Raw genomic sequence first — 25,409 nt, 5'->3', positions numbered from 1 at the left:
GGAGCAGGTGGTTTATCTAGCCAATGTAATTGAAAGGAACTGGGTTTAATAAGTAATTGTTTAGAATAGCCCAGACATTATGTGTTGGAAAGTCTAAAATGTTGAAAAACAATGCTTTAATTTCCTTAAATGAGGGAGAAGGCCCAGCATTAAAGTTGTTTAAACCAACTTGGGGCCAAGTGTGGTGGCTCATGCCTGTAATCCCAGCACCTTGGGAGGCCGAGGTGGGTGGATCACCTGAGGTCAGGAGTTCAAGACCAGCCAGGCCAACATGGTGAAACCCCGTCTCTACTAAAAATACAAAAAAGTTAGCTGGCATGGTGTTGGGAGCCTGTAATTGCAGCTACTCAGGAGGCTGAGGCAGGAGAATTGCTTGAACCCGGAAGGCTGAGGTTGCAGTGAGCCAAGATCACGCCACTGCACTCCAGCCTAGGCAACAAGAGCGAGACTCTGCCTCCAAACAAACAAACAAACACCAAAAAGTGAAAAAACCAAAAACCAACTTGGATTTTGACACTAGCACTAGTTTTGCACAGAAGCAGTATGGGAGGTGACATTATTTGAAAAGTTATCAGATTGTCAATAAAATCTTGGCCAGACACTTCTGACCCTCTTGTCTTATATGATGCCATTTAATTGGAATTGTATACTCCTACAGAAAATTTTTAAGTTGACTATTCACTCAACCTAGAGGGAGAAATAAAATGAAGCTGTATTTGCTCCACTTCCGGTGAGACTGCAGGGCTGGGCTTTTGTGGGGGAGCTGCATCTGGATAGAAGGAGTCTTGCCCCTCCCGTCCTTTGCCCTCCCTCCCTTTCTTTAAAGTCAGCCAGGGAATAATTTGTCCAGATAAAAAGGTCCTTTCAGGCACTGGAGGGCTTTGCTAATTGTATCTGAGAGAATAAAGGTAAACCACACATCGGCTTTTAACAACAGAAAAATAATGAGTTCTCATGGCAACATGTTTAATAAGATTAGTTTTATTAGGAAAATGTAATCAAGTGAATTGAGGTGCTGCTCGAGGAATGGCTGATTAAAGGCCATTCGTTTTCTCTACCAAAAGAACTATTAGTTGGCTTTCAGAACACATTGAAATAAAGAGGCATTAAAATCTAAAAAAATACACAACTCCCATTTTCTTGGAATAAATGGGAAACTTGTTTATTCCTGTAATCTTTAATTAGCTTTAGTTGTCCTAAATTAGAATATTTGAAAAACTTGGGAATCTCCTGAGTAGAGTGCTTTTTGTTTGTAAATAAGTATTTGCTTTCCATTGGCACATATTGGCAGGTGTGGATTTATTAATTGCAAAAATACTATTGAAGTGGTACAGTCTGAAAATGTGGAGAGCCACAATACGTATGAAAAAGGCCTTTTCCAAGCAATGCACTTCATTTTGTCCTTCTGAAAGACAGTCACTGTTTTTTTCTATTGTGTGTGATAATGTAATTACTTTCAGTTAGAAACATGTTTTGTGATAATGGTGACAATACACTTAAATATGCATGACTAAAGTAGCAATACAGTGTGGAAATATGTTTCATAATGGAAATGCTATACTGGTTTCTTTTTTTTTTTTTTCCTGTAGGAAGGAGAAGGGCGCTTCAGTTAATTTGGCCAACTTCTTCACAATCGAAACACAATTTAAATTCTTGTTAGAATAGTCCAATCACTTAAAATTTGAACTACAGCCACACTACCAGTTCAGCCTGTAGAAGGAACATGCATCTGCTCCATGGCTGTACCCATCGGTGTAACTGAAGGAGTCTGAGGCAGAACTGCAGAGGATAAAAGCTCAAATTTCCCTTTTTTTTTTTTCCCCTCCCTTTCTCACTCCTTCCAATGCCTCTGAGCACCTCAGGGTCTCAACATTTTTTTTTTCTCAACTTGATGAGGAACTCTTTTGCGCAAAATATTAGAGGTTCAGTAGATTAGCTTTATGAGGACATTGCATTTAAAGGAGGAGCCTGGAAAAGGAGATCTTAAAGTAAATGAATTTAAAGGTGAGATTTTGCTGTCAGTTATAGGAGTTGATTTACTCCTGTGTTAAGAGAGCTGTGCTCATGAGACATGTCTTCAGTCAGACCACCTGATGGCTACGTTCACAACTTAAACTCCCTTGTATGAAGTTTTGCATTGCACTAGTAAAGCAGAAGCAAAATTACTCTGCATTTTAGATCATTTGACAGGACCCAGAGAGGCACACCCATGTAGTCAGCCTTCCAGCTTGGAAGAAGAGAGGCTGACAGGCCACTGCCAGCTTCCTTGGCCACTGCACGAACCAGAGACTCTGGTGTTTGATGCTGACAGCAGCCACAGATTTTTAAATTCTTAGGGCAGAGTTCTGGTTCATAAGGCCTGGCCATTGATGGTACCATCCATGTGGGTAGATGTGGTGGGGGAGCCCAAGGTAGGGGTTCAATACATGTTAATTGATGGGCATTAAAACAATTGATGACCCAAGGCCGTGCTGCCTCGTGTGCCAGAGACTAATCTGTTAAATGAAGTAAACCACAGTGAGTTGCTCTTAGGAGTTACGAAAAATGATTGTAAAGGTTTTTTTTTTTTTTCTTTTTTAAACCTCAAACACTTTGAGTGACAGTATCCAATGAAAACAACCTCAGTAGCCGAGTGCAGGACACCCCTGTGTCCCTGTAAGCAGAGTGCATGCAGTAACAGTTTTAAGTGATATCCTTCCTGGGGTCCAGCTAATTGTTAAAAGAGAGGAAATAGAATATAATATACTGTTGGGGATTCAACCCTCTTACTGTTTATAAAATTTCAAAGGAGTTCAAGCTGTAGGAAATTAGTTTGGATTAGTATTTATCTTCTGATTTTTTCTTTTTCCTCTGGAGTGAAATTGCTTCCTCTATAAAGATCTTAGAAAATCTTGCCCCACAGACTGTGATTTGGAGGTGGGGAAGGGGGTGCACAGAAGATTATGTTTTGTGTAATAAACAATATGACTATTGGCCTAAATTTGAAGACCTTTTTTATTTTTTAATTTTTTTGTTTTCTTTTTTTAACTGACTCTTCAGCTCAGATGAAGACCTTTATTAATTATTTCTTCTACGCAGATATCTCTATGTGGGATAATTATGAAATCACTGGTGTCGGAAAGTCGTGTTTCTATCCTATCTTAAAGATCTTAAAGAGATTCAATTTAATTGTTAGTCAACAATTCCGTGTGAGATTGATATACCAATTTTCCCACTGTTGCCACACGTATTATGTTTATTTTGATCTCAGGTTCTTTTCCCTTTTCTGTACTCAGTGGTGACACGTATTTATGGCAACCATATAATTAGAATTCCTTGGATTGAACAGATTTCAGGTGTGGTTTATTTGCCCTTTCAGTGCACATATATTTTGCTGACCACTTGACTCTATCAGCATGCTTATAGTTAAACCTGAAGATGGTTGGTGATTGAACCTGTACACACACCATCCGGCACTCACTGAGCTTCTCCTCTGGGTAAGGTATTATACTATGTGCTGTGAGGACAATTTAGCACTGGTGTTGGGGGCCCATGGTGGGTCAAAATAATGAGTAGAGATGAGCCTCTTAAGCGAGGCAAATATGGGGAATCCAAGCTTAGAATTAGAGATGCATTAGACATATTTAAGGAATAGTGAAATAACCCCGCTTGAGTGGAGGGATTTCTTAGAGGAGCAGTTTGGAAAGACCTGTGTCTTTCTGAAATTTGTTACTTCCTTGACTGCCAAAACACCATCATCTCCAAGTTCTCTACCTACATTGCTGTGTCCTTCTTAGTATTCTTTGATGATGCCTCTTTTTCACGTGCTCCACAAATATTGATGCTTCCCAAGGTTTTTCCCTTGGCCCTTTTCTCTAAACACCATTTCTGGGTAACACATCTGCTTGCCTGAGCAGGATGTTCACCTTTATGTGGATAATACCTAACTTTCCATCTCTGACTCCAACCTCTCTCCTGAGTGACAGCCCCCACTTCCGGTTTCCCACTGGCACCTCTGCCTGAACAGCACTATGTCTATCTACAGCATCTCATATTGGAGACTGCTCCATTCAGAGCTCTGTGACCAAGCCTAGAAGAGGAATCAAGGGAGATGAAAGTCTGAGTTCAAAGAACTTATTTTGCCCAGAGAAGAGTGTAGGAAGGCAAGGGGATAGTAGGGATTTCATAATCTTTTCCAAGGATTTTGAAAATCGAGCCATTCCAAGCGATAATAACTTCTATGGGTTTGCTGCTCGAAGGGTGATCTGTGGAACAGTGGCAGTAGCATCACGTGGGAGATTGTAGAAATGAATCTTAGTCCCCCATTCCTTAGGCCTACTGAATCATAATCTGCATTTGAACAAAATCCTCAGGAGGCACTGTTTGCATGTTAAAGTCAGAGAGACATTGGTAGAGGGTGTGTGCAAAAAAGTGAGTTGATGAAATTGAATGGAGATAAAATAATGGCAGGCAAGGAACCAAGAGGCTCCGGTGGTGTTGAATGAATGGATAATGCACAGGGACATTGAAGTGGCTCACGAGGAATGCAGTAGAATGTGGGTGGAGAGGAAGAATGTGAGCTGACTGCTGACCTCCATAATGTATTCATTATGCCCTGAGAGCGAGGGAGGGCCCTTGCATCAGATAACAGAGTGATATTTGACATAAAAGATTTTGATGACTCAGTTCTTTGAGAACGCTCTGGTTAAGATTTTTTTCCCTTAAATTCTGCATCTCAGGTCTTAAAAAGTTATAGCAGATCCTTAAATAATGATGAATTGGCTTTATCAGCAGTGGATCTAAAGAGATTAAGCCTTCTTTTCTGGCTTTATGTCAGTTTACAAAATTCTTTTCAACAACCCTAAGACTGACTTTAACAATCTAGTATCCAGTGTTACCTTTTTTTTTTGTTCTTTTCATGGCTCATATTTTCCTGACAGTTAATTAAAGGTTGTGTTTGCTAGGGCAAACTTTCTTTCTTTTAATCCCTACTGATATGCAGATAACATCTTGGAACTCTTTATACTTGCTAGAGAAGTCATATTAAGTCTTCTAAAGAAGAGGCTGATATACTTGGAATTCTATCCCTGGGGGTAAGTTAGCTGTTTAGGGAGATGTATTGCTTGATAAACACAGGGACGCTGATGATAAAGGTGCTTGTTTGGTGTTAGGTAACTTCAGTTCTAGTTGCAGCTCCATCCTTCCCTCTGCATCATGTTGGATGAATCAGGCAACTGTTGTGGGCTTTTTTCATTTACAGTTTACTAGCTGTACTGTTTGAGGTCTAAATTCCCTTCCAGTTGTAAAATTTTGTGATCTGTAATTTTCTGAGGCTGTTAAAAATGCCGATAAGGTTGAGATAATGCACCCCCCTAAGACATGTACCCAGGAGTCTCTCTTGGATGGTGGCCAGTGTATTTATTGGGCTCTGGTCATTCTACCTTTCAAAAAATTGAGAATATCTTTATGATTCCAAATCATGATACATCTGCATCTGGAATACTCTGTATGGTTTTGGTAAATTTCTTAAGAGAAGTAAGTCTCACCACATTAGTAGAGTATGTTAGCCTTAAAGACTTCAAAAAAGAAATAGAGTACCTTTTAATTGCCCAAAGGAGTAAAACAATTTTCTTATGAAACAGGCTAAAAAGATCAGTCTCTTTAAAATATATGAGATAGCATGATCCAACCTTGTGAAGACTATGGGGCATTTCTTGAAATTTGAAGACAATGGAATTCTCAAACTGAAGAGATACTTTCAGGATAATTACAAGGAATTATTATTTTTCCTGATAGTTTATAAGCATATTAAATTCACTATTTCCATAGTTTCCAAAGACTTTTAAAATGGGTTCCAGAATGATTTAGATCAGTTCATTATGATGGATCGCAAATGAGAATAAGAGAGTGTTGATCATTTGGTGTGTTGCCCCACCCTTTTAGGTTGACATTTGAGATCTACAACTGTCTTTTTTTTTAAAACATATTGTTTTTTTCCCTAAGGGTTTAGAATAGCAGCAAATTTTTTTTTTTTTAATTTGTTTCTTTAAAAGAATTATTTTGGTTAAATGATGAGAAAACAGTACTGGACTGAACAGAAATATAAATGTTGACCTTATTATTAATGGGTTTTCATATGTTCTAAATGCACTGACTGTGAAAAATCTATGATTTTCCAGGTGTGGGTTGTTCATTTAGGGAATTGATTCATAAACAAAACTTTTAAACATGGCAAATTTCAAATATACATGAATAGAAAGTCCAGTAAAGGGAAACTCCATGCCCCTATCACTCAGATCCTACAATTATCGGCTCAGTCTAATTCTAATTTGATTTATAACCTTTCCCGTACTCTCACATCCTGATAATTTTGAGGCAGATCTAAGGCATCATATTCCATCTGTAAATATTTTGGTATACATCTAAAAGATAAGGCTTTTTATTATTTTGTCAAAATTTGTATGCAATGAAACATGTAGATCTTAACTGTAAAATTTGATCAACTTTGATAGAAGTATATGTCCTTGTAAGCACCACTCCAATCAAGATATAGGATATTTGCAGGATCATATACTGTTCGTTCATGTCCCTTTCCAATCAATTACCATCTCCATAAGCAGCCATTCTTGTTTCTATTACTATGCATTAGTTTTGTCCAGTTTTGAATTCATATAGCACATATTGTATCATGTGGTTTATACTCTTGTGCTGGCTTCTTTTACTTTATATGCTGCTTTTGAGATTTTGCATGGTGATGCATATATTAGTAGTTCATTCTTTTTAAAAAAGTTGCTGAGAACTACTACAGTGTACAAATACACCACAATTTGTTTGTTTATTCTTCCGTTGATGGACATTTGGATTTTTTCCAGTTTGGAGCTATTGTGACCATAGCTGCAACGAACATTCTTGTAGAAGTCTTTTTGTGGATCCGTGCTTTCATTTCTGTTGAGTAAATATCCAGGAATCAAATTGCTGCATCATAGCATAGATGCATGTTTAACTTTGTAAGAAGGTGTCAAAGTAGTATAATTTTACATTCCCACCAGCAACGTAAGGAGCTACAGTTGTTCTACAACCTTATCTACATTTGCTGTCGTCAGCTTTTTAATTTTAGTTATTTTGATGGATGTGAAATGCTACCTTGCTGTGGTTTAAATTGTACTCCCCTGATGACAAGCGGTTTGGAGCTGCTTTTCATGTGCTTGTTGGCTACTTCACTTTTGTGACCTGTCTGTTGAAATACTTTGCCCATTTAAAAATTAGGCTGTCTTGTTGTTGTTTGAAAGAGTTGTGTCTTAACATTTAAGTCTTAAATCCATCTTGAGTAAATTTTTGTGTAAGATGTAAGGAAGAGGTCCAGTTTCAGTTTTCTGCATATGGCTAGCCAGTTTTCCCAACACCATTTATTAAATAGGGAATCCTTTTCTCTTTGCCTGTTTTTATCAGGTTTGTCAAAGATCAAATGGTTGTAGATGTGTGGCATTATTTCTGAGGCCTCTGTTCTGTTCCATTGATCTATATATCTGTTTTGGTATCAGTACCATGCTGTTTTGGTTACTGTAGCCTTGTAGTATAGTTTGAAATCAGGTAGCGTGATGCCTCCAGCTTTGTTCTTTAGCCATCTTTTATTTATTTTTTGAGACAGAGTCTTATTCTGTTGCCTAGGCTGGAGTTCCGTGGCTCACTTTCAGCTCATTGCAATTCTGCCTCCTGGGTTCAAACAGTTACCCTGACTCATCTTCCCAAGTAGCTGGGATTACAGGCAATGACCACTTTGCCCAGCTAATTTTTGTATTTGTTTTCTTTTTGAGTAGAGACGGGGTTTCACCATGTTGGCCAGACTGGTCTTGAACTCCTGACCTCAAGTGACCTGCCTGCCTTGGTCTCCCAAAGTGCTGGGATTACCGACATGAGCCATCGTGCCTGGCCTCTTTGGACATCTTTTTAAAATGTCTCGAAACATATTTATTATAGCCACTTTAAAGCTCTTATCTGCTAATTTCAACATTTAAATCATCTCCAGGCTACTTTCTATTCATGATATTTTTCTCGAGTATAAGTCACCTCTCCAGCCCCCCATGTCCAGTATATTTTGATTTTATACTGGATATGTTATAAAGATTGTATTCGTAGTGTTTATATGAAGAGTAAATTTTTGTTCTAGCAGGTGGATAAATTACTGATGGACATCTTTGAACTTTTGGAAACTTGGTTTTGTTCTTTCTTAGGGTTGCTCTGTTTTGGTTTTGCTTTTAGTCTTAGGATGAATTGTTAGTCTTTGGACATAGTCTTGACTCCTAATGTGTGGTCCTTTTGTAGGGTTTTAGTGGAAAGTCTGAGGCATTCCCCAATTTCCTTTAGCTCTGTGGGGTTCAAACTCCAAACTCTCTTCTGTGCAGAGGGCAGCAGTTCAGATGTACCTCAGCTTCTCAGCCTACCCCGTCTCCTGGACTTCTGATGTCTCCTTTGTGCTTGTACAGCTTAGGAATTAACCACAGACAACAGAAGTTTATGAAAAGACTTGGATGCTCCTTTCTCTGTGGCTCTGTTCTTCCCAGGATTTACTCCCTTGATATCAGCTCTCACCTGTGTCTTCTGATCTTTAAAGCCAAGAAGCTTGTGACCTCCTTGAGTGTTAGCTGCCCCCTACCCTCAGGGGAAAGCCCTGTCAATTTAGTTTCCAAGTAGTATCATCTCTTACTTTGAGGGTCAAATCTCTGCTAGCTACTGTCTGCCTTTGGTCAATTTCTAGTGCCTTCAACTAGTTCTTCAAAAAATTTGGCTGGGCCCAGCGGTTCATGTCTGTTAATCCTAGCATTTTGGGAGACCAAGGAGGGCAGATTACCTGAGGTCAGGAGTTTGAGATCAGCATGGCCAACATGGTGAAACCTGGTCTCTACTAAAAGTAGAAAAATTAGCCAGGTGTGGTGGCAGGTGCGTGTAGTTCCAGCTACTCGGGAGGCTGAGGCGGGAAAATCACTTGAACCTGGGAGGCGGAGGTTGCAGTGAGCCAAGATCATGCCACTGCACTCCAGCCTTGGGGACAAGAGGGAGAATCCGTATCAANAAAAAAAAAAAAAAAAAGAATTTTTCCAGGATAGAAATATTTTTGAAGAGTTAACCTGATACAAACTATGCCTCCACATAGATAGAAATATATCTGAAAAGAGTTAACCTAATACAAACGATGCCTCCACAACTGGAACTCTCTTTTTAAAAACAACAATGTTTGTACTAATGACACCCAAAAGTTGCCAATAATTTCACCCATAATCAGTATTCCAAATGTAGAGAATTAAGGTTCTCATGATGGAGATAATATTTAGTTTAGCTTTTTTCTTTTTGTTAGAGCAAACTTGATAGGAAAGGCTTCTAAAAAAATGAGTTTGCCCATTCACTGGCTGAGAAGCATATTGTTATTAGGTAGGTTGGTGCAGAAGTAATTGCAGTTTTTGCCATTACTTTTGATGGTCTAGGGGTGGTAACAGCTTCCCACCGTGTTCACCGGCCCGGGGGTTCTTAACCATCCTTTGTAGGTTTTTGCCATTAAAAGTAATGGCAAAAACTGCAATTACTAATTGTTATAGGTTGAGCATCCCTGTCTCGGTATTAAAGCCTGGATGCCTTCCCCTTCACAGCAGCTGCTGAGCCAGTTTTACGGTAATCTCAGGTATTCAGGACACAGTCAAGAGCAAAGAAGTCCGTGACAAAAGCCTCTGAGCAGCTAAAATAGACACATAATCAATTAATTTTATCACAGGGGAATCTTTCAAATCCTCACTCAGAGCCTATTTACCCCAATTTTAAGTACAAGCATGAGAGGCCTTGTGATTTCTTCCCCTAGCTTATAGAATGTTAGAGGGAGCGACAGAGAGGGGATGATGGCGTCTACAGGCAGGCACAATGACAGTGGCAGGAATAGTGACTGGTGACAGTGGCATTAATTTCAGTGAGTGCAGTCTCTGTATTTGACATAGGGCTAGGTCCCAGGCTAACAAAGATACCTGAGGTTTGGCTTGTGCATCAAGGAGCTTGTGCGGTATCAAGGTACACAGATGTGCAAAAGTGCAAAATGTACTGGTGAGTGAGACTATCACGAACTTTCAGTGAGTGCAGTTACGGAAGGAAGGAGGAATTGGATGGTTCAGAGAAAGCTTCAGCGAGGGGTTCGAGCGGCTCACATACGGTTGATCTCTGTCCCTAAGGGTCTTTGGAGGATACAGACGACATATTGAAAGGAAATCAAATGCAACCTATAAATAAAGGAACTATTTACAAAGCTATGTTAAGAAAAATCTACAAAAGATGGCTAAGAACCCCAGGGCTTATGAACATGGTAGGAAGCTGTTATCACCCCTAGACTGGAAGGAGCAAGAGGAGGAAATGTTTCCAGAGCCTGCAAGGCCTGTGGCCGCTGGCGGGGACTGCCTGTGGCATCTGGTCTGGGAGAGCAGGCTCCTGGCATCCCACCTGTGTCTCCTATATCCTCTCACCTCCTGCCAATCCCACCAGAAGCCAGAGGATGGAGGGGGGACCACCATTGGTGCTGTGTGTATATGTCAGCTTCCCAGGGCACAGGGCTGGCTGGAGACGGGTGAGAAGTGGACCGGAGGGGTAACCTGAGAATATCCAGCAAAGTTGAGTAGAATTTTGTTTTAGGTGACATGTAGCCCTCTGGGAGGGCAGTTCAAGCCCCAGGGCTAAGGCGTGAAGTACTTCAAGACATGCTCAGAAAATCCAAGTGGTTTTGTAAGAAGTGAAGCACAGAGTTCATCTGGGGGATGGCTAGCAATGGACAGTGTTCCTCTCCCTCCTGAAGCATTTAGACTGGATTTGTGAGCTGTTGAGAACCCTAGAGATCCCCAGCAGGAAAGGGACCAGCAGCCAAGGGGAGAAAGCGTGGCAGGAAGGAGTGAGGGTCCTCAGCTCATGTTCCACCAGCGCGGACGAAGAAATAATATCTGAAAAACACAAGTCTGATGTCAGCATTGTGTAGACAGCACAGTCCCCACCTCAATAGTGATGGAAGCTACTGGAACGTTCATGATCATGGCCTTACACATCACAGGCAGCATATTTCTGTTACCAAGGCAGCAACGTCTGTGGTTCATTTTAGAAGCATTTCCAATCAAAGGTCTTTGGATTGTATAAAAAGTTTTGAAACTTAGAGAAATGACATTAAGGAACCTGGAAAATTTGCTTATATGAAACATCTTTTTTTCCGGATGAGGCTGGATAAATGAAGTTTCGCTACCTTTATTATTATTGTTATTTATCAAGGTTATTATTATGATTATCACTCTGAAATAAAGAACCTTCGAAACCAAAGTCATCTTATTCACAGTAAGTGCTAGTTGGAAAACATGTAATCAGTAGATCTTTTATTACCCGGTGGAGTTGCTGATGTGTTTAGCTGCTATGTGAGGTTGGGCACTCATCCTTCATATCTGGCTTATTTAAAGGCATCTTTGGCGAGTTTGCAACTTAGCAGAAATCCTTATTCACTTGAGCTGATTCCGGAGTCAAGATGTTGTCAGCTGCTGGTTTAAAGACCAGGTTGAGACAAGGGACAATTAGCTTATTGTCTCATGTCCTGTCTTGTCCTTTCTCTTCCATTTTCTGCCCTCTCATTCCCTCTCCAGGCGTAGGTTCTGTCCCTTGCTTACCCTGATGATGGGTTGGAGGTCGACTCAGTCACAGGCACTGAAGGACATTGTCAGTCTTAGTCCTGTGTCATTTGTCTCCCCCAGCGTACATGCTCACTTGCAGAGCCACCCAATTATTGGCCAATTAAAAATAGAAACTGGAGCACAAAACTGTTTTCTCATATTTGTTGGCTGAACAAATGTGTCAATAGAATGAATGTTATAACCAGGCAAGTCAGCTTTAGACTCCTAAAAACTTGCCCACTCAATGTGTTCTTGAGTTTTGACCCCGTCCACTGACCAAGATCTCTTTTTCCTGTTAGGATGTTAGTCACAGTCTCTGTCATAGGAGAATAACAGTACCCATCTACGAATGTTTTGTAAGGTGCAACAGAACTCAATCTATGTTTACATAACTCCTAGCATATATTAGGTGTTCAATAAAAGTTGGCTATTATAATTATTGCCCAGCAGTGAAGAGAACTGCTTGACTTTGTTTAATTTAGCATTTTGTAAACCTGTTTAACCAAAATACTGCTATTTCTAGAACCATTCATTAACATTTCAGGGAATGCTACTGTCCTGTGGAGTGCAGCTTGGGAAACTCTGAATTAAGAATTGGACAAAATTAAACTGTCGGAGTTGGGGTTCTGGATCTTAGTTCAGTCCTCACCACACCTTGAAATTGCTTAAATAAAAACAGGGAAGTTTCATTTTAGGGTATAAAACAGAAATGAAAAAAAGTCACCCTTATAAAAACCTGTATTTTTGTTCATCTCTTCTTTGTAAACATATCTCTAGGTGACCCAAGAAATTCAAGGGAAGCTGTCTGAAGTTCTCAGGACTGGTTTAAGAGGGTATCATCAAGTCAGAGAAATTAGAATTACATGCTCCTTCTGATTTTGGCCTATCAGAACTAATGAGGCCAGATATTGTCCCTCTCCTTTCTCCCTGTCTCCATCTCCTTCGACCCGGTCACCCCTCTTCCTGTCCGCATCTCTGCCCGGCACAGCTGCAGGGTGAGTGGGATGCAGCTCCTACTCCTGCTCCCGCCCTTCTCCTATTGAGTTTTGGTTTATGCCTTTGCCCACTTCAACTTCGTGCCTTGACAGGACACAGCCCCTGGGAAGAGAGGCCTGCATGTGTCCCGAGAGGTCTTGTGGGGGTTGGGTCACCAGCCTTCCAGAGGCATATCTGGTTGGCAGTGAATCATCCAGGCCTAGGACAGACGTCACGCACTTGCTCGTCTGAAGGCCAGGAACTATTATGTCAGTAAGTGTGTGCATTTCTCAACTAAGCCTTCAAGAGGATGATAGGATGAGAAGCATCTGTATAAGATGCATGCGTGACACATCTAAAGGGCAAATATATCAGATGACCATATTCCCTGCGTGAGCCTTGGGAGAGTTTTCAAAAGTCATTCTCACTTACCTGTGCTCCAGACCTACAAATTCCAAACATCGGTGCCCACAGAGATCTCATTGCTTCTCACGAACAGGACCAGCGGTCCTTGCTGAGGCTGTGCTTGTGCCTCCAGGTTCCATGTGCCAGCTCTGTGATCCTCTGCTCTCCCTGTCATTATAGGAGGTGAGTGAGGGCCCTAACTCTACCTAATGATCTTCCTAAGACTGTTTTTGTTTAATGATCCAGTCTGTTCTAGGCGATGAGAGAGAGAACAGCCTGTAGGCAGCCACACTTCAAGAAGGTCCATGTTAATTTGCCAGCCCAGGGAATTGCTGCTGGTGCAGAGCTGAGCCCATGATGGGGACAGTTATTTGGGAAACTTACATCAGACCCCACCCCAAGTAAGTTCTAACTTCAGTATGGGGAGCAAGAAGTATGCCAGGGGTTCAGCGATGCTTCTGCTGTGCACAGAGCTGTAGATGAAGACCCCGGTTCTCTCCCTGCTGTGCTTCCTGACTGTCAGCCACCCGCCCTTTGCATTTTCCCAGAGTTCCACTGGGATAAGGGTGCAGATTTTCAGCTGAACTTTCCTCAAGGCTAAAATAAGTCAAGTGGCCAAGTGTGAATTCCACGAAGTTAGGTGCATTATAGAACAGACATTGGGGTCACTGTCAGTAAGAAAGAGACCTCCCTCTGTTTGGTGATGAGGAGGTTGTGATGCTACTTAGTTTATGGCAGTTGCTGCTGTGACCATAAATTGTACACTTAATTTAATGATTTAAAAGGAAATTGAAGTCTAGGTACTCTATTGCATTTGTAAAGTGTTCATCAAATGCAGAATATTCTTTAACCTTTATGCTATGCACACAGCATTCCCAGACCACTTCCTTCTGCTATCTACCACCTCTAATGGTCCAGGCGGGCTGGACCAGTTTCATTTCATAGTCAGAGAAGGTGGTTCGACCATTGTTCACTATGATAGGGGACAAGCCTGTGATGGGCCCATCTCCTCTCTTACCTACTTTCCATCCAAATTTCCCTTTTCCCCATCTCCCCTTCAACCAAACGGGTGGTTAGATGGCATGTCTTTTCCAAGGGACTCTTGAGAAATGCTGCCAGGCACCCTCAGCTTCCCTCCTTTGCCCTGGGAACCACTGGTCTGTGGTAGGGAAGGTAGAACTACTGTGTGCTATGCTTGAGTTCCTGTGAACACCACAGGCAAAGCGCCAGGATAGCCTCGCTGAGCTTTGAACGTGGTGATTTTCTTCCAGCAGTCTCTATCTGAGAGCTCGACAGGCTTTCTCAGATATCCAGGCATCTCCGAGAGCTGGATCACTCTCACTTTACAGAACAGCTGAGGCCCGCAGCATTCTACACTGACTTGTTTGGAGCACAGGCACTGAGGAATTGATCTCACTATGAATTTGTGTCTTCAGAGAGAAGTGAGAGCACCATGGCTCGCTGCCACTGTTGGGAGCCAGGCCATGAGCAGCGACCCTTTATGATCAGTTAGAAAATAAAAGCAGCAACAACATGATTTCTATTCAGCTGTCCTCATGATAGAGGATCTAAAAAATCACTAATAAATAGATGTGGCTGGCGGGTGCTTTCAGACAGGAAGGCCGGGGCAAAAACAGTGTTCTTCCATTCTGACCTGCTGCAGAGGACAGAATCAAGAGAATGGAGATGACAGGCCTGGCACAGTGGCTCATGCCTGTAATCTCAGCACTTGGGGAGGCTGAGGTGTGCGGATCACTTGAGCTTCAGTTTGAGACCAGCCTGGGCAACATGGCGAAACCACGTCTCTACAAAAAATACAAAAATTAACCAGATTTGCTGGTGCATGCCTGTAATCCCAGCTACTTTTGGGGGCTGAAGCAGGAGGATCACTTGAACAGGGGAGGCCAAGGCTGCAGTGAGCTGAGATTGCATCACTGCACTCCAGCCTGGGTGACAAAGTGAGACTCTGTTTCAAAAAAAAGGAAGTAGAAATGAAAGAAAGTTAATGCCCTCTTGTCATGCTAACTTGTTCTGGCAAGAATGAGTGGAAAATGGTGAATGCTTTTCATCTCGTTGGAAGTCTACTTTGTTTGATAAACGGCACCAATAATGATTACCCCGGAGCTTGGCTCCCAGCGAGGCCCATGTCACAACTTTGCAACACGCATGCGCAGAGCCCATCTGTGTGTTCATAGGTAACAGCGGTGCTGTTTGGTGGAGATTGGAAACTGCATTGTTCTCTTCTCCCAGTTTTCGGAGCATCTAGTAGAGGAAATGGCTGCATGTAGGAACTTAATTAGGACTTAGGGCTGATGACGGTAAGGAAAACTTCCTGGCAATAAACGATGCTAATTACTAGAACAGGATGCTCCTTGTGGGAATCCCACCTGTTACCTGTGTAGGTAATGACAGCATGACCTGTGTTAGTCAGGACTTGGACGTTGAGGTTCAAGTGTTGTTCTGTCCACAGGCAGGGGACACATCAGCTGATCTTGCTCCTTTCAGCCTGGAGGTTCCATAGAAAGTGTTCCTAAGGCAACTTCATACTTTTTTTCCCTCTCTTATATTTTCTTAATTTGCACATTTAATTTTCATTGTCTACAACATGTTAATGGGCTTTCCTCCCACTAAGAATCACGTGTAGAATGCGAATGTTCTTCTTGAGAAAAACCAGTCTTTTGGGCTTCGCTTCTGGCTTGAGGTCCTATGAGGTAGGTGTTATGAAACCTCCCCCGCAGTGGGTGGGTGCCAGCGAACCTCAGTGGGGTCAGCAGCTCTCCTGCTAATTTTGGCAGGAGAGGGAGACACTCAGCCACCCTGAGAAGAAAGAAGGTAAATTTTGTGATCCATCTGCAAATCAAGCTAGAATGTGTTTTCAGACCTGGGCACGTATTCAGGGCCTGTCTATTTTCTTCTACTATCAAACCTGTAAGGACAAAAGTAACTCAAGTTCATTGTTCTCCACCACGTAATCTTTCTTCCTATCCTGGATTGTAGAGGGGGCAGCTCAGATGGCATGTCAAGGAGGAAGGAAGGGGAAGGGCTAGACAGGATGTGGTGCTGGGCGCATAGTCAGTCCTTTGGTGATCAACATCAACCCTTTGGTCCTGGGTTAGAATTTCGAGGAGGGAACGGAAGGAGTAGGATGAGAAGTGGGTGGGTGATGCCCAATGGCTGGTGCTTCAGAATTTAAGCAAGGCCTGTCTTGAGAACCCCAGGAACAAGGAGCTTGCAGGGCACAACCCTTGTACAAGAAGTGCAGAATGCAGGAAGACTGAGGAAAGCAATGAATGCTCTTTCAATCTTCAGAGTAAGAAGGGGATTTGATCAGAGCTTTTGGAGGGCACCTGGCATCACCCACAGGCCATGAATCTGTGATTCTCTGACTTCCCCCTGTAGCAGGCCGGCTGCTATAAAATTATCAAAGAGAAGATAGACCTTAAACTTTAAAAAAACTGTGGCCTGAGAATGAAATTACACCGCTAAAGTTTGCTTATTAGAATTCATCAGCATGTAGACTTTCTCAAGCCATAACGACTTCATGGCCTAAGTGGAAATTGCATATTCCTCTGGAAAATCAAAGTGGCATAGCTAAATGAGCAGAAAACTCTTTAACTAGTAGATGTTATTTCTACTTTATTTTTCTTTGACTGAAGAAATAATCACCCTGACATTTAAGCTCAACAGCTAAGAGTAAGAGCCAGAATCTATCAGTTGCTTCTATGGTCCCAGGAACTATTTTCGGTGTTTTACATGCACTAGTTCATTTAATCCTCAGAAGAGCTCTCTGATGGTACTAAACCCCCACTTAACAGATGAGGAAACTGAAGATTAGAGAGATTAAGTAGCCTGTCAGGGCTAGGACTGGACTGTGTGTCCAGCCAGCTAACTCCAAGCTCTCTTGCAAACCAGCTCCCCTTCCCACCACCCTCCGCCTTTTGCAGAGGGTCAGCAGATGACCACTTGAACTGCACCTGCCATACTAGAGTGGAATAAAGAGCTTGGTGTTGTGGAAGAAAGAGAACTGTCTAGGGTACGAACAGCATGAACAGTAGCCTTCTCTCCCACCGAGTGTAAAAGGGACCAATAACATATGTGATACCTGTAAGAAAACCACTTGTTTTTTGAATAAGAATTTGGAACTGAGAAGGATCTCTAAGTGAATAATTCTCTATCTCTAGACCTTAGAGATCCTGCTTAGTTTCGAAAGCCGACAGTGAATGCTGACTCTGCCAGACACTATTTGAAGTCTTTTTACATTTATTAATCTGTTTCAACCTAATGACATCCCCATAAGATAGGCACTGTTATTTTTCTCATTTTCCAGATGAGGAAACCAGAACACAACTAGAAGTGGCAGAGCTGGAAAGGCGGCCCAGGATTTTTAACCATTATTTTAGACTGCTTCTCAGCACTAGGTTTTGGCAAACCTGAAATACCTGCTTCTGTGATGCAAACAGGACTCCCCATCCTAGGGGTGGGATAAGGTCAAGTAGATCCAGTAGCTGAGCTGTGTCTGTTGTGAATGTCTGTGCCTCTGAATCAGGTGATGCAGAAGGTCAGTTGCGCCTCTCTTCCCACAAGGCTTCCTTCTAGAGATGCGGCGGTTAGTGGGTTTTCCCCACTAAGCCGTGTCAGGTGGTCATCTACAGAATGCCCAGTTCATTCTGCATCATTGGCATTTCATTATTGACACTTTTTTCTGATATAAGAAGTCTTGGATTTTTTGTACTTTTTGTATAGAGTTTGTTTTGGAGTTTGTTTAAGCCTTTTGGTGTTTCAAGATTGTATTTGCTCATTTCATATCCAATGAATGTTATAATGGGTTTAAATGTGGTACTGGAATTTACCAAAGTCTGCTTTTAATGTAGGTAAGGGGTGAACTAACGTGATTGGGTGCCTGCTGAAGACAGTCCAAGTTCCTCGGCGTGGTCTCTGGATTCTCGATGATCTGACTCTCCTTACCTCTCCATCCCTGTCTCTTGGTGTGACCCTGTTTCTCCTGCTCCCAGCTTAGTAAAACATTTACAGTTCCCCACATATACCAGGCTGTGAAAATGTGCCCTGACTGTGTCTTTGCCTGCACCTGAGAAACATCTCTTCATCTTCAAAACTCAGTTCAGCTTTTGTCACTGCTTTTAAGCCTCTCTTGCTGTTCTTCTCCAGCCCGTCAGATGGACCACTCCCTTTCTGGTATTTATACTGTATTCTGAACAGACCACGAGCACAGCAGAGACTCCAATACTTTAGAGCTTATGAAATATCATGATAGCCTTCGCTTCTATTTGTTGAGAATTTGATGTGTGCCAGGCATGATAATACCAAGCATTTTATTTAACAGCATTCTTACAACTACCTCTTGAAATAAGGTACTAGTCTCATGGTCAATATACAGATGATAAGAGCAAAGCTCGAAGAGATGAAGTGACTTCCCTAAGTCCACATGACCAGTGTTTACATTATAAAACTTTAGGTTTCCTGAGGGCAAGGGCTGTATTATTTGAGTCAGGGCTCAACTGGGATAACCCAATAGTCCAAGCCTATTTTCCACTCCTGTCCTTAGATAGGGATGGGGAGCGGTTAGATGTACCCAAAACACAAATTGGAAAGAGAGACTGAGACATTATTACTAATGTTAGACAGCACACAAATGCTAGGCAGGCAGGCAGAAGTTACAGCGTCCACTCTTCTTTGCACCCAAAGCATCAGCACTCTGGTAGGTATCAACAGTTGCTAAATATAAGCGAATGGATCCCTACTGTTTCTTAGTTATGCTCCACATTCAGAGAACGGAGAGATTGTGGGGCTGTTAAAGGTGAGGTAGACTTCAAGGGGGATGCTGAACTCATATAAGCTTGAGATAGAGGCAGATGTAAGGAAGGAGGAGGGGACTTGTCCAAATGGGACCATTGGCAAAGGTGGGCACACTTGAAATACTTGACCTGGCCAATGGGTACAGTTTTCTTGACTTCTGAAATAGGCTCTCCAAATTCCCCAACTGAGGAAGGGTTTCTCCCCTGAGCCATGCCAGGAAATTCATGGCATGATTCTTGTTAGTGCCCCCTCTGCCCACCTGTGCCAAGGCTAACAGACTTCAAGTATAACTCGTTAATCCTTTGGATTGCTCATCTTATTTCTGACATGAGTCATGTGGTGCTTTGGCTCACCCATCTGTGGTTTTCTTTACAGGTTAACATGTTTGTTGAAGGATTCCACGATGCCATCCTCCTCTATGTCTTGGCTCTACATGAAGTACTCAGAGCTGGTTACAGCAAGAAGGATGGAGGGAAAATTATCCAGCAGACATGGAACAGAACTTTTGAAGGTGGGGATTCCATCTATAAGGCAATGACATGGGGCCAATTGAGCTGCTTCTTTTCTGGTTCTGTTTTTCTCTGTTGCAGCTGTGGGGCCTTTCCAACATCTTGCTTTTCTCAGCTGTAAAGCAGGGATAACACAGATATCAACTTCATATTCATTTATTCATTCAACAATGTTCATTGAGCACCTACTATATGCCAGGTGCTGTTCAAGGTGCTGAGGATTCAGCAGTGAACTAAAGACATTTCATGCAATCATTTGAGCTTACATGCTAGTGAGGGGAAAAAGCAACAAACAATGAATACAGTACACCTTTCAGGGCTATAAAATAAGGTAGGATAGGGAGCTGGAAAGTGCCAGCAAGGAGGAGTGGGACTGCTAGTTTCGAGTGGTCGGGGAAGGTCTCTGTGAGAACGAAGTTGAGAAGAGACCCAAGGGAAGTGAGGGGGAAGCTCTGTAGATGTTTAGGAGAGAGAATTCCAGAGGGAGTGGCAAACATGAAGATGAGTGCATCTGGGAGACTGTAGAGTGTCCCGAGAGAGCAACATGGCCAGCGTGGACACCATGTGTGAGAGGCAGCGTGATCGTTGCCAAAGCCCAAGAGGTAATGGGGCCAGATCATGCAGACCTGGGAGCCTCGCTGAGGTCTTTGGGCTCTACCTGGGTGAGACAGAAAGTCACCTGAGGCTTTTGAGTGACATGATCTGCCTTCTATGTTTAAAAGGGGTTCTTATGGCTGCTCTGTGGAAAATAAACTATATATGCTTATGGGTATCACTTGAGAAGTGGTAACAGTAAAAATTGCTGAACTGGGGTTCAGAAAAACCTGCATCCCCCACTAACTAGTAACCTTGTCCTCTGAGCTTCTCTTTCTTTACCTGTATGATGAGGAGGTTAGGCCAGTTAATGACTAACAAGAGCTCTTTCCGTTTTACATCATGCTCACTCTTCCTTTGAGCCCTTTCATGCATTGGGGTATGCCTGTATCTATTTGTAATCCAACTAGTGACGTTTTTCAATGGCGGGAGCAAGTACTGCCAAGTTTAGATTTGGGGTATGTGTTTTTTCAGATGGGACTCCTGGGCCTCCACTCCCTCAGGTTGTCCTCAGTTCTTAGAGAGGGCAGGACAGGCAGTAGGGAGAGGTTGAGCTCCTGCTGGAGTTGTCTGGGCAATAGCTACCGTGGGCAATTGGATTTCATTTCTCTCTGGTGGTTTTAGTGGATGCCATGTCTTACTCAAAACCAGAGTGACACCTTCCTTAGCGTTAGCCAGATTGTAGTCCATGGGTGAGTAGGCCTCCAGGACTATCTCGCTTTACTTCTGACTGCTTCAGTTGAGGAGCTGGAATCCAATAGGAAAATTCAGGGGTCATATTAGGACAAAGCCAAATTTCCCAGAAGTTTTGCACAATACACTGAGAACATGGCATCTGTGGACACAACCTCGGTCGGCCACATCCCATTCTTAGCTATTACTCACTACATGGTGTGGTCATTTGTTCTTGGTCTTCTGACAGAGGGACAGGAGCCAGAGGTGGGGGATGCTGGAGGGCGCCACTGAGGGAGGTCGTTAAGGGAAGGGTAGATGGCCATGATGGCTGGAATGTATTTTAGTTAGAGCTAGGGCCTGGGCTTAGTTTTCCCATAGGCCATCTTAATGTCCCTATTCTAGGGCCAGGTCTACACATGCAATAAAGAGAATTAGGGATATCAGTATAAGGGATCAGTTTCGTCCTGAACCAATCAACTGTGTAGTTCAGTCTACAATTAGAATCTCATCTGTTCGAATGTAAAGATAATTGAGACTAAAGTAAGTTTTCGGCTTGAATTGCTTAGAGAGCCCATTTTATTTGCTAAACAGTGGTCCATTGGATTGTAGGCCTAAAAGGAACTCTAAGGTATCTGTATGAAGAAAAACCCAAAACTTCCTAAAATTAAAAACAATTTTAACTTTAATAGTCACCTTTAAGTGACCATTAAGTTGTCAAGGGGAAAAATACTCTGGCTGCGATTTGACAAATTTGGCTTTTATTGCCATGAAACCTGTGATCAACTCTCATTTCAATAAATGGCCTGGGAAGAGACTGGATTTCTTCTGTGTGAGAGGTCAGAGTGACAAGGTAAATAGGACTGTGGCTTAAACTTTGAGCCCCACTACAGGCAAATGGAAATGAGAGTGGAAAGTCTCATTACTTATGTGCAGGAAAATTCTGCTGTAAGACTGACAATCTCACCGTATGTATGATACTCTTAGGTGAAGTCTCACTATGCTAATTGGCCACGCTGAGGATTCTCACCCCATTTCTTGGCAGAATTGCAATAGCTTAAAGGTATAATGAGGTCGTAAATTATGAGGACCATCTCATCTTATAAAATACTCTGCAAAATACTTAGCAGGACACAACATCACAAACAACTCTCAACAGAATGACATATGGTTGTGGATGGTCAATAAGTTTTTTTTTTTTAAACGTATTTATCACTTAAGAGTTTTATAGGCTGTCAAGGATGCACAAGTTTATGATCAGTGACCCTTTGTAACCAGTCTATATTAAGAAGACAAAAAAATCAAAGTCAATGGTAACTTCCATTCTGTTTCCGGCAAAGTAAACCAAAGTCTGGAAAAATCAGTGGGCCTTCAAACCACAACCCAAAGGACAGTAAACCCAAATACCTGCCCTCTCCAAGCCACACTGGAGGATGGAACTTTCCCTTGGGATCCTTTTTCCCAGACATTCATTTTACTTGAAGAGTCAGTACTTCCAGAGAGAACCAAATCAATAGAAAGGCCAATTAAAAATTACACTGAACTCTCCCCTGTTGAAAAGGAAATAGCTTTAGTTAATTAGAATGGGACTGATGTATGCATTCTCTTATTTAGTGAATGAAAATTATGATATAGACATATATATATTTTTTCTTGAGACGGAGTCTCACTCTGTTGCCTAGGCTGGTGTGCAGTGGCGTGATCTCGGCTCACTGCAACCTCCACCTCTCTGATTCAAGTGATTCTCCTGCCTCAGCCTCCCAAGTAGGTGGGATTACAGGTGCACACTAGCATCTCCAGCTAATGTTTTGTATCTTTAGTAGAGGTGGGGTTTCACCATGTTGGCCAGGGTAGTCTCGATCTCCTGACCTCGTGATCTGCCCTCCTCAGCCTTCCAAAGTGCTGGGATTACAGGCGTGAGCCACTGCGCAGGCTGATATAGACAGGCCACCCTGTTCTGGCCTTCTGTATCACTGACTCCCTTTATCCTGATGGACCATCTTCCCAGAAATCTCACAATTCCTCTGGTCTCTTTGGGCCTCTGTGCCTTGGTAGATACACCTAGGATGGGCTTTCAGCCTCTCTTCCATTTCTTGATTACTGCTTGCCCAGTCTTAGACTTCCTCCAACATCCCTATAAAATTCCTGCTCTTTCACTGAATCCTCCCTGATTCTCCAAATTGATGTTCTGGCTACTCCTCTGAGTGATGTGGGCATGGTCAGGTGTTCTTTACCAAGAGTAATTATAAAATAAATTGTAGTAATAATAGTGATTGTAATAACAACAGTAGATGAAAACAATTAACTTCTCTTAAAAGTGTTGAAAGTGCTGTATTTGTTTTATCTCATTTAATCTGTGTGGCCTCTTGGTAGGGAGGTACTATTATGCTCATTTTACAGTTGTGGAGACTGAGGCCTAGAGGGCTAAGTACCTTGTCCAAGGTCATGGAGCTATGTAAATGTAAAATCTGGGATTTGAATGCAAGTGGTTAGATTCTGGTGTGAACAAGCTAAATTCCCAGTCCAGGCTGCCCCTTTCTTGAGCAGAGAATGTGTTCGATTCATCTTTGCTTCAGCTGCAGCACTAATTCGGCACTAAGCGTGCAGAGAACGTTTGGATAAACAATCAGTGAAGAGCTCAACTGGGAAAAAGAAGAATGGCTCTTCTTAGGTATTGGCCCCGGTGACCCACGAAGCAGGCCTGTTGCTCTCCTGTGTATTAAAGCAGCCTGGAGAAAAGCACATTCCCTGAGTCCTAGGCCTGGAATGATTTTTCTTTTATAATATTCATCCAACGATAATGCAAACCCATGACAAATCTATAAATGTGCCCCACCTTCACTTCTAACTCTGCAATCAAAAAAAATTAATACAAAACTCTGGGATAAGCATGCTGCTTCCAGGATTAGCCTTAACCTTTTTTCAAACATAACCCCAAAGAAGATTATTTATTTCTTTTTCTTTTCATTTTTAAATGGAGAAATGTTAAGAATTTAGGAATGCAGACGCAGATGAAATTACAATGTCTTTCCAAAATGCCAACAAAAATGCTCAGAGTCTGATGAGATTCCCTGTGGCATGAGTTTGTTTAAAAAATCCTTTCAATTCATTCTCTTGTTTTTGTTGGCAGACAGAGGTATTTTAAGTAACCAACATTGAGTTCTTCACTTCCGGTCCTGTAGGTATCGCCGGGCAGGTGTCCATAGATGCCAACGGAGACCGATACGGGGATTTCTCTGTGATCGCCATGACTGACGTGGAGGCGGGCACCCAGGAGGTGAGCACGCGAGACCTCCTCTCCAGTTGCTCTTTCTGCTCGTGGGTACTCTGAGGAATGCATTTGTTCTCATGGCCACAGAGCTGTCTCCATGCAGCTTCCAAAAAAAATGAGTTGAAAAACCTTAACTTTTAGTTGAGGGTATCAAGGAAGACTTCAGGAGATGGTTCCATGTTTATTGTAAGTGGGGAAATCCTACCTTTCAAGTGGCCAAGAATCACACCCTAGTCTTATGCATGAGGGTCATCGGGTGAAATCAGTAAAGTGAAGCTGCATTCTCTCCCTTAAGATTTGAGCTTTTTTGGGGGAAGGGTGGGAGGGTGGGTGGTTACAAACTTAACATGTGTTAATGTTTCAAAAGATGATGTAGCTTCAGGATAACATCGTGAAGAGAAAAGAGTGCCCTGGACACAAAGATGAGCCTCCTGTGCTTGGGAGTGTGAACTCTCTGCTTCAGTTTCCTTAGCTGTAACATAGAAATCATAATGATTATGGGAACAGATCAAATGAAGCCCAGAAAAGTACTATCTACATTTTAAATTATAAATATACTATAAAATTATACAAATATGCAGTACTTCAGCAAAGAATGCCACTTCCTCTGTTCAGAGCAAATGAAGCCTAGAAAAGTACTATCTACATTTTAAATTATAAATATGCATATAAAATTATACAGATGTGCAGTGCTTCAGCAAAGAACGCTACTTCCTCTGTTTCCTTGATTGCCAGCTCCCAGGGTCATTGTTCCAGTGCCCTTCATGGGACCTGGCATATGGGACTTGCTGTTTTCCTCTTTGTTTTTCCTGTGTATCAGGTTGTTGCAAAAGTAACTGTGGCTTTTTTGTCACTATTTTTAATCATTTATTTTTAATGGCCAAAACCTCAATTACTTTGCATCAACCTAATAGATGCCTGGCTCTTGTGGGGAGTGCTGAAGCAGCGGGACTCACCCTTACTATGTTTAATGAATGATTTTTTTTTGCCCACTGAGTGGTCTGGGTCTCATCTGTATTCCTGGTTCCCCCCTGGGAAAGGTGGGTTGAGACAGTTCCGTAGAGTCCATTGTGAGGCTGCAGGGGAGAAGGTGTATAAAGCCCTTGGCAAGTGCCCAGTATACACCAGTGATGGTTATATTTTGGTGGTGATCCAGACTTCCTCTTACTGTTACCTGACGTGGCCTGCTAGAACCTGCTGGGCCTCGGCCAGGAGAGGGAGAAGAGACGTCACCAGCCACTTTGGAGCCATGTGCTTGTTTTCAGACAAAAGAGAAATGACTCCCGAGAACCTGGGTGGGAAGGCACTTCTAGATCAGGGTTGAGGAGCTGATCAAACAATTATTTTAACCAGAAACTGAGGGATGGCCATGGAATTAAACCACAACAGAATAACGATTTTCCAGGGGTCAGAGGAGTCAGTTAAGAGAGAGAGAATTCGGCCTGGAAATTGGAGTGCAAATAGGGTGGATTCATCAGAGAGGAGAGTGCAACTCTTTTTTTTTTTTTTTTTTGAGAC

At 42.3% G+C, this 25,409-nt stretch overlaps 1 protein-coding gene across 3 annotated transcripts in view; it reads left to right on the top strand.

The window, feature by feature from the left end:
* Positions 1–25,409, top strand: part of NPR3 (natriuretic peptide receptor 3) — a 63,812-nt gene that overhangs the window by 31,201 nt on the left and 7,202 nt on the right. For all 3 annotated transcript variants that reach the window (XR_001824665.2, XM_017526810.2, XM_017526809.2), the window contains exons 4-5: positions 19,221–19,356; positions 23,803–23,897. Coding sequence is in view for 2 of the 3 variants with exons in the window: in XM_017526810.2 (XP_017382299.1) it covers positions 19,221–19,356; positions 23,803–23,897 (231 nt within the window). In the remaining variant the exon portion in view is untranslated. The remainder of the gene's footprint in view (positions 1–19,220; positions 19,357–23,802; positions 23,898–25,409) is intronic.

The sequence above is a fragment of the Cebus imitator genome, unplaced genomic scaffold (genome assembly GCF_001604975.1).
Source record: "Cebus imitator isolate Cc_AM_T3 unplaced genomic scaffold, Cebus_imitator-1.0 Scaffold44, whole genome shotgun sequence".
NCBI classification, from domain to species: domain Eukaryota; kingdom Metazoa; phylum Chordata; class Mammalia; order Primates; family Cebidae; genus Cebus; species Cebus imitator.
The sequence above is the reverse complement of the archived record's forward strand: the minus strand, read 5'-3'. Positions and strand labels throughout refer to the sequence as shown.